The 19843-nt window shown below is 45.5% G+C and overlaps 1 protein-coding gene across 1 annotated transcript in view; it reads left to right on the top strand.

The window, feature by feature from the left end:
• The window catches only part of fkbp15b (FKBP prolyl isomerase family member 15b), a 75462-nt gene that overhangs the window by 31671 nt on the left and 23948 nt on the right, over positions 1-19843 (top strand). Inside the window, exons 13-19 of the mRNA XM_079251325.1 lie at positions 9646-9730; positions 12095-12177; positions 12283-12370; positions 12440-12549; positions 12631-12729; positions 12810-12904; positions 14776-14878. Coding sequence (XP_079107451.1) covers positions 9646-9730; positions 12095-12177; positions 12283-12370; positions 12440-12549; positions 12631-12729; positions 12810-12904; positions 14776-14878 — 663 coding nt within the window. The remainder of the gene's footprint in view (positions 1-9645; positions 9731-12094; positions 12178-12282; positions 12371-12439; positions 12550-12630; positions 12730-12809; positions 12905-14775; positions 14879-19843) is intronic.

Genomic DNA, 19843 nt, shown 5'->3' with positions numbered 1-19843 from the left:
CGATACAATACGTATCACCAAATGGGGTGACGATACGATACGTATCGCCATACGGGGTGACGATACGATACGTATCGCCATACGGGGTGACGATACGATACGTATCGCCATACGGGGTGACGATGCGTATCATCATACGGGGTGACAATACGATACGATACATATCACCATACAGGGTGACGATACGATATGTATCACCATATTGGGTGCCGATACAATATGATACGCATCGCCATACGGGGTGACGATACGATACGTATCGCCATACGGGGTGACGATACGTATCACCAAATGGGGTGACGATACGATACGATACGTATCGCCATATGGGGTGACAATACGATATGATACGTATCACCATATGGGGTGACGATACGATATGTATCACCATACGGGGTGACGATATGATATGATACGTATCGCCATACGGGGTGACGATACGATACACATCACCATACGGGGTGACGATACGATACAAATGACCAAATGGGGTGACGATACGATACGTATCGCCATACGGGGTGACGATGCGATACGTATCGCCATACGGGGTGACGATACGATACGTATCGCCATACGGGGTGACGATGCGATACGTATCGCCATACGGGGTGACGATACGATACGTATCATGGGTGATGATACAATATGATACGCATCACCATACGGGGTGACTATATGATACGATACGTATCGCCATACGGGGTGACAATACAATACGTGTCGCCATACGGGGTGACGATACGATACGTATTGCCATACGGTGTGACAATACGATACGATACGTATCACCATATGGGGTGACGATACGATACGTATCGCCATACGGGGTGACGATATGATACGATGCGTATCGCCATACGGGGTGACGATACGATACACATCACTATACGGGGTGACGATACGTATCACCAAATGGGGTGACGATACGATACGTATCGCCATACGGGGTGACGATACGATACGTATCGCCATACGCGGTGACGATGCGTATCACCATACGGGGTGACAATATGATACGATACGTATCACCATATGGGGTGACGATACGATACGTATCACCATATTGGGTGTTGATACGATACAATACGTATCGCCATACGTTGTGACAATACGATACGATACGTATCACCATATGGGGTGACGTTACGATATGTATCGCCATACGGGTTGACAGTATGATACGATACGTATCGCCATACGGGGTGACGATGCGTATCACCATACGGGGTGACAATACGCTACGATACGTATCACCATAGGGTGGACGATACGGTACGTATCACCAAATGGGGTGACGATATGATACGTATCGCCATATGGGGTGACGACACGATACGATACGTATCGCCATACGGGGTGACAATACGTATCGTATCGCCATACGGGTGACGATGCGTATCACCATACGGGGTGACAATACGCTACGATACGTATCACCATAGGGTGGACGATACGGTACGTATCACCAAATGGGGTGACGATATGATACGTATCGCCATATGGGGTGACAATACGATACGATACGTATCACCATATGGGGTGACGATACGATATCTATCGCCATACGGGGTGACGATATGATACGATGCGTATCGCCATACGGGGTGACGATACAATACACATCACTATACGGGGTGACGATACGATACGTATCACCAAATGGGGTGACAATATGATACGATACGTATCACCATATGGGGTGACGATACGATATGTATCGCCATACGGGTTGACAGTATGATACGATACATATCGCCATACGGGGTGACGATGCGTATCACCATACGGGGTGACAATACGCTACGATACGTATCACCATAGGGTGGACGATACGGTACGTATCACCAAATGGGGTGACGATATGATACGTATCGCCATATGGGGTGACGACACGATACGATACGTATCGCCATACGGGGTGACAATACGTATCGTATCGCCATACGGGTGACGATGCGTATCACCATACGGGGTGACAATACGCTACGATACGTATCACCATAGGGTGGACGATACGGTACGTATCACCAAATGGGGTGACGATATGATTCGTATCGCCATATGGGGTGACAATACGATACGATACGTATCACCATATGGGGTGACGATACGATATGTATCGCCATACGGGGTGACGATATGATACGATGCGTATCGCCATACGGGGTGACGATACGATACACATCACTATACGGGGTGACGATACGATACGTATCACCAAATGGGGTGACGATACGATACGTATCGCCATACGGGGTGACGATACGATACGTATCGCCATACGCGGTGACGATGCGTATCACCATACGGGGTGACAATATGATACGATACGTATCACCATATGGGGTGACGATACGATATGTATCGCCATACAGGTTGACAGTATGATACGATACGTATCGCCATACGGGGTGACGATGCGTATCACCATACGGGGTGACAATACGCTACGATACGTATCACCATAGGGTGGACGATACGGTACGTATCACCAAATGGGGTGACGATATGATACGTATCGCCATATGGGGTGACGACACGATACGATACGTATCGCCATACGGGGTGACAATACGTATCGTATCGCCATACGGGTGACGATGCGTATCACCATACGGGGTGACAATACGCTATGATACGTATCACCATAGGGTGGACGATACGGTACGTATCACCAAATGGGGTGACGATATGATACGTATCGCCATATGGGGTGACAATACGATACGATACATATCACCATATGGGGTGACGATACGATATGTATCGCCATACGGGGTGACGATATGATACGATACGTATCACCAAATGGGGTGACGATACGATACGTATCGCCATACGGAGTGACGATGCGTATCACCATATGGGGTGACAATACGATACGATACGTATCACCATACGGGGTGACGATACGATACGTATCACCATATTGGGTGATGATACAATATGATACGCATCACCATACGGGGTGACGATATGATACGATACGTATCGCCATACGGGGTGACAATACAATACGTGTCGCCATACGGGGTGACGATACGATACGTATCGCCATACGAGATGACAATACGATAAGATACGCATCGCCATACGGGGTGACGATACGATACGTATGGCCATATGGGGTGACGATACGATAAGATACGTATCGCCATACGGGGTGACGATGCGTATCACCATACGGGGTGACAATACGATACGATACGTATCACCATAGGGTGGACGATACGATACGTATCACCAAATGGGGTGACGATGCGATACGATACATATTGCCATACGGGGTGACAATACGTTACGATACGTATCACCATATAGGGTGACGATACGATATGTATCGCCATACGGGGTGACGATATATGATACGTATCGCCATACGGGGTGACGATACGATACACATCACCATACGGGGTGACGATAAGATACACATCACCATATGGGGTGACGATACGATACGATACGATATGATACGATACGTATCACCAACTGGGGTGACGATACGATACGTATCGCCATACGGGGTGACGATACGTATCACCATAGGGTGGACGATACGGTACGTATCACCAAATGGGGTGACGATATGATACGTATCGCCATATGGGGTGACGACACGATACGATACGTATCGCCATACGGGGTGACAATACGTATCGTATCGCCATACGGGTGACGATGCGTATCACCATACGGGGTGACAATACGCTACGATACATATCACCATAGGGTGGACGATACGGTACGTATCACCAAATGGGGTGACGATATGATACGTATCGCCATATGGGGTGACAATACGATACGATACGTATCACCATATGGGGTGACGATACGATATGTATCGCCATACGGGGTGACGATATGATACGATGCGTATCGCCATACGGGGTGACGATACGATACACATCACTATACGGGGTGACGATACGATACGTATCACCAAATGGGGTGACGATACGATACTCATCGCCATACGCGGTGACTATGCGTATCACCATATGGGGTGACAATACGATACGATACGTATCACCATACGGGGTGACGATACGATACGTATCACCATATTGGGTGATGATACAATATGATACGCATCACCATACGGGGTGACGATATGATACGATACGTATCGCCATACGGGGTGACAATACAATACGTGTCGCCATACGGGGTGACGATACGATACGTATCGCCATACGAGATGACAATACGATACGATACGTATCACCATATGGGGTGACGATACGATATGTATCGCCATACGGGGTGACGATATGATATGATACGTATCGCCATAGGGTGGACGATACGATACGTATCACCAAATGGGGTGACGATGCGATACGATACATATTGCCATACGGGGTGACAATACGTTACGATACGTATCACCATATAGGGTGACGATACGATATGTATCGCCATACGGGGTGACGATATATGATACGTATCGCCATACGGGGTGACGATACGATACACATCACTATACGGGGTGACGATACGATACGTATCACCAAATGGGGTGACGATACGATACGTATCGCCATACGCGGTGACTATGCGTATCACCATATGGGGTGACAATACGATACGATACGTATCACCATACGGGGTGACGATACGATACGTATCACCATATTGGGTCATGATACAATATGATACGCATCACCATACGGGGTGACGATATGATACGATACGTATCGCCATACGGGGTGACAATACAATACGTGTCGCCATACGGGGTGACGATACGATACGTATCGCCATACGAGATGACAATACGATACGATACGTATCACCATATGGGGTGACGATACGATATGTATCGCCATACGGGGTGACGATATGATATGATACGTATCGCCATACGGGGTGACGATACGATACTCATCACCATACGGGGTGACGATACAATACGATACGATACGTATCACCAAATGGGGTGACGATGCGTATCATCATACGGGGTAACAATACGATACGTTACGTATCACCATACAGGGTGACGATACGATATGTATCACCATATTGGGTGACGATACAATATGATACACATCGCCATACGGGGTGACGAAACGATACGTATCGTCATATGGGGTGACGATACGATACGATACAATACGTATCGCCATACGGGGTGACGATACGATACGTATCGCCATACGGGGTGACGATACGATACGATACGTATCACCATATGGGGTGAAGATACGATACGTATCACCATACGGGGTGACAATACGATACAATATGTATCACCATAGGGTGGACGATACGATACGTATCACCAAATGGGGTGACGATACGATACGTATCACCAAATGGGGTGACGATACGATACGTATCGCCATACGGGGTGACGATACGATACGTATCGCCATACGGGGTGACGATGCGTATCACCATACGGGGTGACAATACGATACGATACGTATCACCATACGGGGTGACGATACGATACGCATCACATTATTGGGTGATGATACAATATGATATGCATCACCATACGGGGTGACGATATGATACGATACGTATCGCCATACGGGGTGACAATACAATACATGTTGCCAGACGGGGTGACGATACGATACGTATCGCCATACGGGGTGACAATACGATATGATACGTATCACCATATGGGGTGACGATACGATATGTATCGCCATACGGTGTGACGATATGATATGATACGTATCGCCATATGGGGTGACGATACGATACTCATCACCAAATGGGGTGACGATACGATACGTATCGCCATACGGGGTGACGATACGATACGTATCGCCATACGGGGTGACGATGCGTATAATCATACGCGGTGACAATACGATACGATACGTATCACCATACAGGGTGACGATACGATATGTATCACCATATTGGGTGCCGATACAATAATATACGCATCGCCATACGGGGTGACGATACGATACGTATCGCCATACGGGGTGACGATACGTATCACCAAATGGGGTGACGATACGATACGATACGTATCGCCATATGGGGTGACAATACGATATGATACGTATCACCATATGGGGTGACGATACGATATGTATCGCCATACGGGGTGACGATACGATACACATCACCATACGGGGTGACGATACGATACAAATGACCAAATGGGGTGACGATACGATACGTATCGCCATACGGGGTGACGATACGATACGTATCGCCATACGGGGTGACGATACGTATCATGGGTGATGATACAATATGATACGCATCACCATACGGGGTGACTATATGATACGATACGTATCGCCATACGGGGTGACAATACAATACGTGTCGCCATACGGGGTGACGATACGATACGTATCGCCATACGGTGTGACAATACGATACGATACGTATCACCATATGGGGTGACGATACGATAAGTATCGCCATACGGGGTGACGATATTATACGATGCTTATCGCCATACGGGGTGACGATACGATACACATCACCATACGGGGTGACGATACGATACGTATCGCCAAATGGGGTGATGATACGATACGAAACGTATCGCCATATGGGGTGACAATACGATACGATACGTATCACCATATGGGGTGACGATACGATATGTATCGCCATACGGGGTGACGAAATGATACACATCACCATACGGGGTGACGATATGATACGATACGATATGATACGATACGTATCACCAAATGGGGTGACGATACGTATCGCCATACGGGGTGACGATACGATACGTATCGCCATACGGGGTGACGATACGTATCACCATATGGGGTGACGATACGATATTTATCACCATACGGGGTGAGGATATGATACGATGCGTATCGCCATACGAGGTGACGATACGATACACATCACCATACGGGGTGACGATACGATGCGATGCGATACGTATCACCAAATGGGTTGACGATACGATATGATACGATACGTATCGCCATACGGGGTGGCGATGCATATCATCACACGGGGTGACAATACGATACGATACGTATCACCATACAGGGTGACGATACGATATGTATCACCATATTGGGTGACGATACAATATGATACGCATCGCCATACGGGGTGACGATACGATACGTATCGCCATATGGGGTGACGATACGATACGATACGTATCGCCATACGTGGTAAAGATACGACACGTATCGGCATACGGGGTGACGATGCGTATCACCATAGGGTTGACGATACGATACGTATCTCCAAATGGGGTGACGATATGATACGATACGTATCGCCATACGGGGTGACAATATGATACGATACGTATCACCATATGGGGTGACGATACGATATGTATCACCATACGGGGTGACGAAATGATACACATCACCATACGGGGCGACGATACGATACGATACGATATGATACGATACGTGTCACCAAATGGGGTGACGATACGTATTGCCATACGGGGTGACGATACGATACGTATCGCCATACAGGGTGACGATGCGTATCACCATACGGGGTGACAATACGACAGGATACGTATCACCATACTGGGTGACGATACGATACGTATCACCATATTGGGTGACGATACGATACGTATCACCATACGGGATGACGACACTAGACGTATTGCCATTCGCGGTGACAATACGATACGATACGTATCACCAAATGGTTTGACGATATGATACGTATCACCATATTGGGTGACAATACGATACGATACGTATCACCATACGGGGTGACGATACGACACACATCACCATATGGGGTGATGATATGATACATATCGCCATAAGGGGTGACGATGCGTATCACCATACGGGGTGACAATACGATACGTATCACCATATGGGGTGACGATACGATACGTATCACCGGGTGATGATACAATATGATATGCATCACCATACGGGGTGGCGATATGATACGATATGTATCTCCATACGGGGTGATGACATGATACGATACGTATCGCCATACAGGGTGACGATACGATACACATCACCATACGGGGTGACGATACGATATGATACGTATCACCAAATGGGGTGACGATACGATACGTATCGCCATACGGGGTGACGATACGATACGTATCGCCATACGGGGTGAAGATGCGTATCACCATACGGGGTCACAATACGATACTTATCACCATACGGGGTGACAATACGATACGTATCACCATTTTGGGTGATGATACAATATGATACGCATCATCATACGGGGTGACGATATGATATGATACGTATCGCCATACGGGGTGACAATATGATACGCATCACCATACGGGGTGATGATATGATATGATACGTATCGCCATACGGGGTGACAATACAATACGTGTCGCCATACGGGATGACGATACGATACGTATCGCCATATGGGGTGACGATACGATACGTATCACCATATGGGGTGACCATACGATACGATACGTATCACCATATGGGGTGACGATACGATACAATACGATACATATCACCATACGGGTTAACGATACGATACGTATCACCATACGGGGTGACAATACGATACGTTTCACCATTTGAGGTGACGATACGATACACATCACCATACGGGGTGACGAAACGATACGATACGTATCGCCATACGGGGTGACAATACGATACGTTTCACCATTTGAGGTGACGATACGATACACATCACCATACGGGGTGACGAAACGATACGATACGTATCACCAAACGGGTTGACGATACGATACAATACGATATGTATCACCATATGGGGTGACGATACGATACGATACGATATGTATCACCATACGAGGTGACGATACGATATGGGGTGACGATACGATACGTATCATCATACGGGGTGATAAAGGAAGTCCCCCCCCAACAGAACAAGGAAGACCATGTCCAGAGGTCCATCAGAGGACATGGCCAACACTCAGTGTTCAAGTGCAGCTGGTGGAACATGTGTGACATAAACGATGTGTAATATCATATGTGTTGAGTTTATTCGCCGTGACATGGGCATGATCAGAGAGATGATGTGGTGCACAGCAGCTGCTATTTCAGACGCAAACTGCTACAGTCGTAACTCGGTTTACATCCAAAAGCAACCTTGTTTCTCTTCGGTAAACTCACCAGCTTCTCCTGGCTCCCCTCCTCCGCCTCCAACAGCATACCTGATAGCCACACCCTGCATATAAACAGCGTGTTAGGATGAAAATACAAAGTAGTGAAGAAGAAACTCAGAAGGCAAACATGGCTGAGAAAATGCAGGAAGGATTTCCCGACCCGACTCGGTTTATTTGCCTCCTCCTGCTAAACAGCAGAGAAAGAGAAAATAGTTGGTGGAAAAAGCTGCGAATAAAAAAGCCTCGGATCACGCAAGGAGCAGAACCAGAGGGGGAGGAGCCAAGAAAGGATGAGGAGACCAAACTGGGGGAGGGACCAGGGCAGGGGGAGGAGCCAAGACAAAGTCGGGCTTTAAACTGAGCTTGTAGGAACCGGTAGGAACTGTGGGGGCCGGCAGGTGGGAACTTGTCATGACTGCTTTGGTCTGTTGAGTTCTCCACAGGACATTAATGACCATATTGTCCTATGGAAGCAGGAAACATGTAAAACCTGCAGGTCGGCAACCCTCCAGGACCAGAATTGGGCATTTCTGATGGGGCCCCTTGTGGACTTGTGGTTTTTGTGTTTCCAGGACACCAGCGGCATCCGAGCAAAAGATTGTCCTGCAGATGTGTCTCCAGTTCAGATCACAGCTGCAGCTCCGGCACCTGCACCAGGTGAGCTCCATGTCTGTCAAGCAGAAGACAAAATTATATTATATTAAGTCAGTGGGCGGGACTTATACTGACTTTACCAATCAATCAGTGGGCAGGACTTATACTGACTTTACCAATCAGTCAGTGGGCGGGACTTATACTGACTTTACCAATCAGTCCGTGGGCGGGACTTATACTGACTTTACCAATCAATCAGTGGGCGGGACTTATACTGACTTTACCAATCAGTCCGTGGGCGGGACTTATACTGACTTTACCAATCAATCAGTGGGTGGGACTTATACTGACTTTACCAATCAATCAGTGGGCGGGACTTATACTGACTTTACCAATCAGTCAGTGGGCGGGACTTATACTGACTTTACCAATCAGTCCGTGGGCGGGACTTATACTGACTTTACCAATCAATCAGTGGGCGGGACTTATACTGACTTTACCAATCAGTCCGTGGGCGGGACTTATACTGACTTTACCAATCAATCAGTGGGCTGGACTTATACTGACTTTACCAATCAATCAGTGGGCGGGACTTATACTGACTTTAACAACCAGTCAGTGGGCGGGACTAATACTAACCTTACCAATCAGTCAATGGGCGGGACTTATTCTGACCTTACAAATTAGTCATTGGACGGAACTAATACTAACCTTACCAATCAGTCAGTGGGTGGGACTAATACTAATCTTACCAATCAGTCAGTGGGTGGGACTAATACTGACCTTACCAATCAATCAGTGGGCGGGGCTAATACTAACCTTTCCATCAGTCACTGGGCTGGGCTAAAACTAACCTTGTCCATCAGTCACTGGGCTGGGCTAAAACTAACCTTGCCCATCAGTCAGTGGGCGGGACTAATACTAATCTTACCAATCAGTCAGTGGGTGGGACTTATACTGACTTTAACAACCAGTCAGTGGGCGGGACTAATACTAACCTTACCAATCAGTCAATGGGCGGGACTTATTCTGACCTTACAAATTAGTCATTGGACGGAACTAATACTAACCTTACCAATCAGTCAGTGGGTGGGACTAATACTAATCTTACCAATCAGTCAGTGGGTGGGACTAATACTGACCTTACCAATCAGTCAGTGGGCGGGGCTAATACTAACCTTTCCATCAGTCACTGGGCTGGGCTAAAACTAACCTTGTCCATCAGTCACTGGGCTGGGCTAAAACTAACCTTGCCCATCAGTCACTGGGCTGGGCTAAAACTAACCTTGCCCATCAGTCAGTGGGTGGGACTAATACTAATCTTACCAATCAGTCAGTGGGTGGGACTAATACTAATCTTACCAATCAGTCAGTGGGTGGGACTAATACAATCAGTCAGTGGGCGGGGCTAATACTAACCTTGTCCATCAGTCACTGGGCTGGGCTAAAACTAACCTTGCCCATCAGTCAGTGGGCGGGACTAATACTAATCTTACCAATCAGTCAGTGGGCGGGGCTAATACTAATCTTACCAATCAGTAAGTGGGCGGGGCTAATACTGACCTTGCCCATCAGTCAGTTTGCGGGACTAATACTAACCTTACCCATCAGTCAGTGGGCGGGACTCATACTAACCTTAGTGGGTGGGACTAGTACTAACCAAGTCCATCAGTCAATGGGCGGGACTAATACTAACCTTACCCATCAGTCAGTTGGCGGGGCTAATACTAACCTTACCCATCAGTCGGTGGGCAGGACTAATACTTACCTTGTCCATCAGTCAGTGGGCAGGACTAATACTAACCTTACCAACCAGTCAGTGGGCGGGACTAATACTTACCTTGTCCATCAGTCAGTGGGCAGGACTAATACTAACCTTACCAACCAGTCAGTGGGCGGGACTAATACTAACCTTGTCCATCAGTCAGTGGGCGGGGTTAATAACACGCTAGTGGAATTATTGTATGTTCTAAAAGGCACAACTTGGGAAACATGTACATAGCAGGAGATTCATGCAGACATACTGCATTTACACACAGAATCGTTGGCAAGCACTCAAAAGGTTTGGAGACTTTTCACAGCTTTACGCTAAACGGTGTGTTTAGGTGCAGGTGGAAAACTGGCCATCTGGGCTTTCATTTCGTTTTTTATTTTGTTGGACATTAGTTTACCCTTTATGATGGATGGTGGATAGATGTGTAGATCAGTTATTGAAACATTCAAATTTCAATTCATCATCATATAAGTAATTATTTGTTGATTATATTTCATTATTTACTTTTAGCATGCTTACTCCTCCACACTGCACAGAAACCAAAAACACTGAAGCTTCTCATGCTTAATCAGCATTTAGTGGTCAGATATGAAAAGGCGTTTTCATTGCAAACATGGGTTTACGTGTTGACTGGTATATTTATTATGTTGTAGTTCATCCTCATACCGCCTTGCTTCCCATCCTGAGCTCTGTGGGCCCTCAGTCTGGGCTGCCAGGCAGCAGCCACGCCTTCCAGGTGAGCTTTTGCCACATTACAACCTGTTTTTCTAACAACTTCAGCCAATGCGGTGATACGTCATGAAGCCGATCTGGTTGTGCTGCTTGATGTGTCGTTTCATAGCCGTACTCCTGCACACAGATGCCTTCTGCTGCAGCCCAGATGCAGCCCGTTGGCCAGGTCTACCCGGCACAATCCGTCCCCTACATGGGTAAGATTAAATGTTCTCATGGTGTTGGCTTTGTGTTGAGATTTGGAGTGAGGGAGTTATTTCCTGCAGGTTCAGGCGACGTGACGTCCTTCTTGATGACTGAGGCTCGGCAGCACAACACAGAGATTCGACTTGCAGTGGGAAAAGTAGCGGATAAAGTGGATCAGCTGGCTATCAAGGTATAAAGATCAATATTTCTCTATTAAATGTCTTTAAAATAAATGTTAAGTGCTAGATTTTTGTCTTTTTGTCTTGAACAGATTAATGATCTCCAGAGACAGGGAGGTCAGTCTATCAGCATGTCCAGTATGTCGATGGAGACATCCATGATCGTGCACAACATTCAAAGGATTGTCCAGGTTTTCCTCCTTGTTCCTTCTGTTATGAGACATGCGGTTTGTTTCCACAGCTTGTCATCGTGTAACGTTTGTGCTTGTAGGAAAACGAATGTCTGAAAAAAGAGGTTTTTGAGAAAAGTTCCCGCATTGAAGAGCAAAACCGGAAAATCGGAGATCTCATCAACCAAAACCAGAGGTGGGTCAGAAAGGATTTTACTTTTATCATTTAGTTTTTCTCTTTAATTACAAAAATCATCTGAAATGTGTTACGAGTGTAAACATAAGAAATGTCAAAACTTTTATTTCACCAAATTTAATTGAATTTGATTTCAATTTGATTTTTTCCAGTTTTATTTGATCTAATTTAATTTAATCATTTTATTTTATTTTAAACTGTATTTTATTTTCCTCCTCCTCCCTGAGCCGTCGTCTTATCGTGGTGGAGGGGTTTGTGTGTCCTGAAGATCCTAGCAGCTATGTTGTCGGGACTTGGTAGGGTCACCATGGCAAACAGGTGTCTAGGGGAGGGACCAGACCAAGCACGGCTCAACGACCTCTATGATAATGACTACCATTGGCATGAATGTTCCCTTGCCCGGACGCGGGTTACCGGGACCCCCCTCTGGAGCCAGGCCTGGAGGTGGGGTACGAGAGCGAGCGTCTGGTGGCCGGGCCTTCGCCCATGGGGCCCGGTCGGGCTCAGCCCGAAAGGGTTACATGGGCCCCACCTCCCGTGGGCTCACCATCTGCGGGAGGAGCCGTAGGGGTCGGGTGCAATGTGAGCTGGGCGGCAGCAAGGGGCGGGGACCCTGGCGGTCCGATCCCCGGCTGCAGAAGCTGGCTCTAGGGACGTGGAACGTCACCTCTCTGGTGGGGAAGGAGCCTGAGCTTGTGCGCGAGGTTGAGCGGTTCCGACTAGATATAGTTGGACTCACCTCGACGCATGGCTTGGGCTCTGGAACCAGAACCCTCGAGAGGGGCTGGACCTTCTTCCACTCTGGAGTTGCTCATGGTGAGAGGCGCCGAGCAGGTGTGGGCATTCTCATCAGCCCCCAGCTTGGTGCCTGCACGTTGGGGTTTACCCCGGTGGATGAAAGGGTAGTTTCCCTCCGCCTCCGGGTGGGGGGACGGGTCCTGACTGTTGTCTGTGCTTATGCACCGAACAGCAGTTCAGAGTACCTATCCTTTCTGGGGTCCTTGGAGGGAGTGCTGGAGGGTGCTCCTTCTGGGGACTCCATTGTTCTGCTGGGGGACTTCAATGCTCACGTGGGCGATGACAGTGAGATCTGGAGGGGAGTGATTGGGAGGCATTTAAACTGGATGTCCAGATTAAATCTGTGGTGAAGTTGAGCTTTTTTAACCTTCGTCAACTTGCAAAGATGAAATCATTTCTAACCGCTCGGCACTTTGAGACAGGAATCCTGCCTCCATCACCTCCGACTAGATCCCTGTCATGGAGTTAGGGGTCAGCCAATCGTCTCTCTCACGTCTCCAACTCGTCCAAAATGCTGCTGCTCCTTATCTGGTTGGAGCGCATAAGAGAGCACACATTACACCTATCCCAGGCTTCACAGGCTGCTGAACATTTTAGAGTTCATTTTAAGTCCTTCCATGGTCTGGCCCTTCTCTGAGCTGCTCTCCCCATACTTGCCAGCCTCAGATCATCTTTCAGCCTCTTGTGGAGGTCCAGGCAGAAGCTCAGAGGGGACAGCCTTTGCCGTTGCTGCTCCTACATTATGAATTCTTTGCTGCTGCAGGTGTGAGAAGCCACGTCGCTGTCCATCTTTAAGACCCGCCTATAAATCCATTTTTATGACCCAGCCTTCCACCCAGCATGAAACGGGTTTTTCTCTTTTTTTTTATTGTTCTTATTGTTTTTAATATTTTTAATTTTATTGTTTTATTTTTCTTTCTTTTATTGTTTTATTGATATAATTCTTTTTTACTTCACATTTTATCTTTCAATGTTTTACATCTATGTTCAGCACTCAGTTGAACAATGACACAAAGGATTTGTAAAATATGTTGGTCTGAGTTCTGGTCCTGGTTCTGGTTCTGTTTTACCAGGTACATGGAGCAGAGCCACCTGCTCCTGGAGCAGAGGAACGACTCCCTGAAGTCCTCCAGTGAACAGAACCAGGCCAGACTTCTGCAGGCTGAGCAGGACAAGGTGAGACATCGTCTTGTCTAGAGAAGGATGGTCCTCTCCTGGTGCTCAAAAGCTGCAGTTCAACCCAAAAACTTCAGATACCAGGATGTTGGGAATAATCTGACCAGTGAAGGTTGATAAAATGCATAAAGCCTAAAAGCAGCTTCTTCATGTTGAGGTTTAACCCTCTAGCAGATTTTAAACTCTAGCAGATTTCCACAGTCTTTCAATTTGCATGAACTGCTAATGTAAGAGCCTTCACTGTCTCAGGTTTAACGGCCCTTCATCCCCTAGGGGCTGCAAAACAGAGCAAATCCCCATAATTCAATATAATTCAATTTATTTATATAGCGTCAAATCACAGCAATGCCGTCTCAAGACGCTTTACAGACAGAGGGGAAAACATAATAAAGGCCAATTCATAACAGCCTATATAAGGAAACCAACAGATTGAGTTGAGTCCAACTCAATCTCCCATCCTGAGCAAGCACACTGGCAACAGTGGGAAGGAAAAAACTCCCTTTTTTCCTCCTTGGGGGGGGGGGGGGGGATAAAAGAAAGAGATAAAGAGAAAGAGAAAGAAGCTCAGTGTATCAGGAAATGTCCCTCAGCAGTCTAAACCTATAGCAGCATAACTAAGGGATGCTAACCATCCCTAGCTATAGGACTTATCAAAAAGATAAGTCTTCAGCCTAGTCTTAAAGGTGGGGAGGGTGTCTGCTTCCCTAACACTAACTGGGAGCTTATTCCATAAGAGAGGGGCCTGATAACCAAAGGCTCTGCCTCCTGCTCGGCTCTTTGAGACTCTAGGAACCACAAGTAAGCCTGCAGTCTGCGAACGAAGTACTCTACTTGGTATATAAGGAACTATGAGGTCTTTGATATATAGTGGTGCCTGGTTGTGGAGGGCTTTATATGTAAGGAGAAGGATTTTAAATTCTATTCTAGATTCAACGGGCAGCCAATGAAGAGAGTCTAAAACAGGAGAAATATGATCTCTCCTGCTGGTTCTGGTCAGGACTCTGGCTGCAGAATTCTGGATCAGCTGAAGGCTTTTCAGGGCATATTTAGGACAGCCCAGTAATAGAGAGTTACAGTAATCTAGTCTGGAAGTAACAAAAGCGTGAACCAGTTTTTCTGCATCACTCCGAGACAGAATGTCCCTAATTTTGGCTTTATTACGTAAATGAAAGAAGGCTGTTTTAGTAACCTGCTTAATATGTGGGCCAAAGGACAGGTCAGGGTCAAATATTACTCCAAGGTTTCTCACTGTAGCACTGGAAGCTAAAGTAATGCCATCCAGGTTCATTACAAAACCGGGAAATTTAGCTCTGAGTTTTTCAGATCCAACGAGAATGACTTCAGTCTTATCTGAGTTTAAGAGGAGAAAATTTCTAGACATCCAAGTCTTTATGTCTATGAGACAATTTTGTAGCCTATCGGGCTGATTTGTTTCATCTGGTTTAAAGGATAAGTATAGTTGAGTATCATCTGCATAACAATGAAAGTTTATTCCATGCTGTCTAATAATTTTGCCTAAAGGGAGCATATATAGCGTGAAGAGTATTGGTCCAAGTACAGAACCTTGAGGAACTCCATGACTTACTGTAGTTTGGGAGGAGGACTTGTCATTTACATGAACAAACTGAAGTCTATCAGATAAATATGATTTAAACCAGCTTAACGCTGTACCTGTAATTCCAACCACCTGTTCTAGTCTTTGTAACAGAATGTTATGATCGACTGTATCAAATGCAGCACTAAGATCAAGCAAGATAAGTACGGACACAAGTCCTTTGTCTGAGGCCATAAGAAGGTCATTAGTAACTTTCACCATTGCCGTCTCAGTGCTATGATGAGCTCTAAATCCTGACTGAAACTCTTCAAATAAATTATTTCTGCTCAGGTGGGCATGTAGCTGAGCGGAAACTATTTTCTCCAGAATTTTGGACATAAACGGGAGGTTAGATATAGGTCTATAATTTGCTATCACCTCTGGATCCAGAGATTGCTTTTTAAGTAAAGGCTTGATTCCAGCAGTTTTAAATGATTGTGGTACATATCCTGTCACTAAAGACATATTGATAAGATTTAGTAGTGATGTATTAATTAAAGGGAAAATGTCCTTAAAGAGGCTCGTTGGCAGAGGGTCTAAGATACAGGTGGATGGTTTAGATGAAGCTATTATTTTAGTTAATTCAGAGGGTTGGACAGGACAGAAACTATTTAGACACAAGTCAGATCCTGGTTCTAAGGATGCTTCGGAGACCACAACAGGCTCAACATTATAGGTAGAAGGAAGAATATTGTGGATTTGATCTCTAATAGTATCAATTTTATTCCTGAAAAAATACATGAAATCATCACAGCTAAGTGAGAAAGGAATACATGGCTCCACAGCGCTCCGGCTCCTAGTAAGCCTGGCTACAGTGCTGAAAAGAAACCGAGGGTTGTTTTTGTTTTCCTCTATCAATGATGAATAATAAGCTGTTCTTGCCGTACGTAAGGCTTTTTTGTATACGATTAAACTTTCTTTCCAGGTTAAGTGAGACTCCTCTAGTCCTGATGAACGCCATCTGTTTTCCAAACGCCTTGATGCCCGTTTTAGAGCTCGAAGCTGGGAATTAAACCAGGGAGCCTTCATAATCTTACCTAATTTCTTCTTCTTTAGGGGAGCAACATTATCCAAGGTTGTACGCATTGAAGCTGTTATAGTATCAGCATGTTGATCAATCTGAGCAGGAGTAAAGCTTAAAGGGGGACTCTCAGTCATGCTAACACATGGTAGAGGGGAAAAAATTGATTCAAATTAAATTTTGTAATATTATTGTCTGATAAACATCTACTATAGTAGAAATTATTTTTGGTCAGTGAGTAATCAAATAAAGTGAATTCAAAGGTTAATAAGAAGTGATCGGACAAGACAGGGTTTTGAGGAAATACTTTGAGCTTATCAGTCTCAATAACAGATGTTAGAACCAGATCAAGAGTATGACCATGAGAGTGAGTGGCTCCATTGACATTTTGTGAAAACCCAATTGAGTTTAGAATAGAGCTAAAGGAAATGTTTAAACTATCATTTTCATGGTCAACATGAATATTAAAATCACCTAGTACAATGACCTTATCAGTAGTCAACACTAACTCAGACAAGAGATCAGAGAATTCGGTCAGAAACTCTGAGTAAGGTCCAGGTGGGCGATACATTAATGCTAAAAGGAGCGGTTTCTCTCAATTCCATTTTGGATGAGATAAATTTAATGTCAGGAATTCAAAGGATTTATAGTTAGTTTTGTGCTTAGGATTAATCAATAATTCTGACTGAAAAATAGCTGCAACACCTCCTCCTCTGCCTGTAGTTCTAGGAATGTGAAAGTTTAAATAGTTAGCTGGCGTAGCTTCATTAATACTAACATAATCCTCTTGCTGTAACCAGGTTTCCGTAAGACAGAATAAATCAATGTGGTGATCACCTATCGAGTCATTGACTAATAAAGACTTATTTGGGAGGGATCTAATATTCAGTAGGCCACACTTTATTGTCTTATTTTCAGATTTTATTAGATCCATTGGTTTTATTTTTATGAGGTTTTCACGATTAACCTGAGGAGTGTTTTTGTGTTGTTTAAGTCTTACTGCTGGGGGAGTATATGGCCATAGACTCCCATGTTTAAAAAAAACAACTTCACAGCAGAAATAAACATGTTTACAGCCTGGTTCAAAAATCCATTCTGGGTTTAATAGTTCAGGTTTACCTTCATGACAACTGTGGGGGGAGAAAATTTTTTTTTCAAGTCAGAAGAACGTAGAACAACCGCAGTTTTTAGCCGGTTAACAACGTGACTTAGCTTTAGCCCGCTTACCTCCGTTAGCTGGTTAGCTCCTGTTATGTCGGAGTTAGCTCGGTTAGCTCTTAGCTACAGAAAGCTCGGAGTTCGCTCGATGTCAGTCATCCACCATGACGCTCACAGCCCCCCTCTCAGCTCCACCTCTTTGCCCATATTTGTATTTTCCGGGCGAGACGACGCACATGCCCCTGCCAAGATGGTGATGGTAGGAACCGCCCACCGAGCTTCAATTCAGCTCTTCAGAAACCTACGGGGGTGAAGTCACGGAGGCTCTGCCCATCTTTTTATATCCAGTCTATGGTGAGAGCCGAATAACCGAATCTGAGACAATGGGCTCATGTAGCTCGGGAACAGCAGGAGGCCCAATATGGAGCTTTGGGGAACGCTAAATGTCATTGTGGAGTGGATTTATGGTGTTGTTATGATCCTGCTTTTCAGTAGGATTTAAAATAGGGAAACCTACTGATATGTAATTTCTTTTCAGAAGTTTCCTTCTGGTTGGTATTTATGTTGCTATATCTATACATTCATGTTACACCATTTTAATTCCATAATTTGACAACTGTCACGTCTGCCTGCTGACTGGGATATAAAGGATTCAGCTGCAACAAGCAGGTATACATTAAAAAATAACAAAGAGATATAAATAGAAGTGAGTTTTAAGATGTTCTGGTGTTTATTGAACCCTGTCCTGTCTACCAGCTGCTTCTTATTTGTGCTGTGCAGAGGGAAATTAGCATTTACTGCTCTCTCTTCTCAGCATGCTCTGCCGCTGGACCTTGGCTGTGGCCAGGTGAGCTTTCTTTCCCTGTGTTCTGCCACCAGACTGGGGTCAACTAGTATTTCCAACTTTGGATTTACCTATTTTTCTGCCCATAATGTTGAATTAAAAGAACATCAAGCCCTCAGCAGAGGCTTCCAGTTGAATTTCAGACATACGGCTGGTTACTGTTTGATCCCAATCTCACTGCTGCCACTGGATCATTATCTTGTCATTAGACTTCATCAACTCTTGAAACAACTTTTCTTTCCTTTCTGTCTTATTTTCCATTAGTTGACACTGTTTCCCTCAACAGGAACATACAGTAACCTCTCATCATTCATGTAGGCCTGGTCGTTTATCTAAATGTCTAACCAT

This window comes from Telmatherina bonti (genome assembly GCF_933228915.1).
Source record: "Telmatherina bonti genome assembly, chromosome: 13".
In the NCBI taxonomy this organism is placed as follows: domain Eukaryota; kingdom Metazoa; phylum Chordata; class Actinopteri; order Atheriniformes; family Telmatherinidae; genus Telmatherina; species Telmatherina bonti.
The sequence above is the reverse complement of the archived record's forward strand: the minus strand, read 5'-3'. Positions and strand labels throughout refer to the sequence as shown.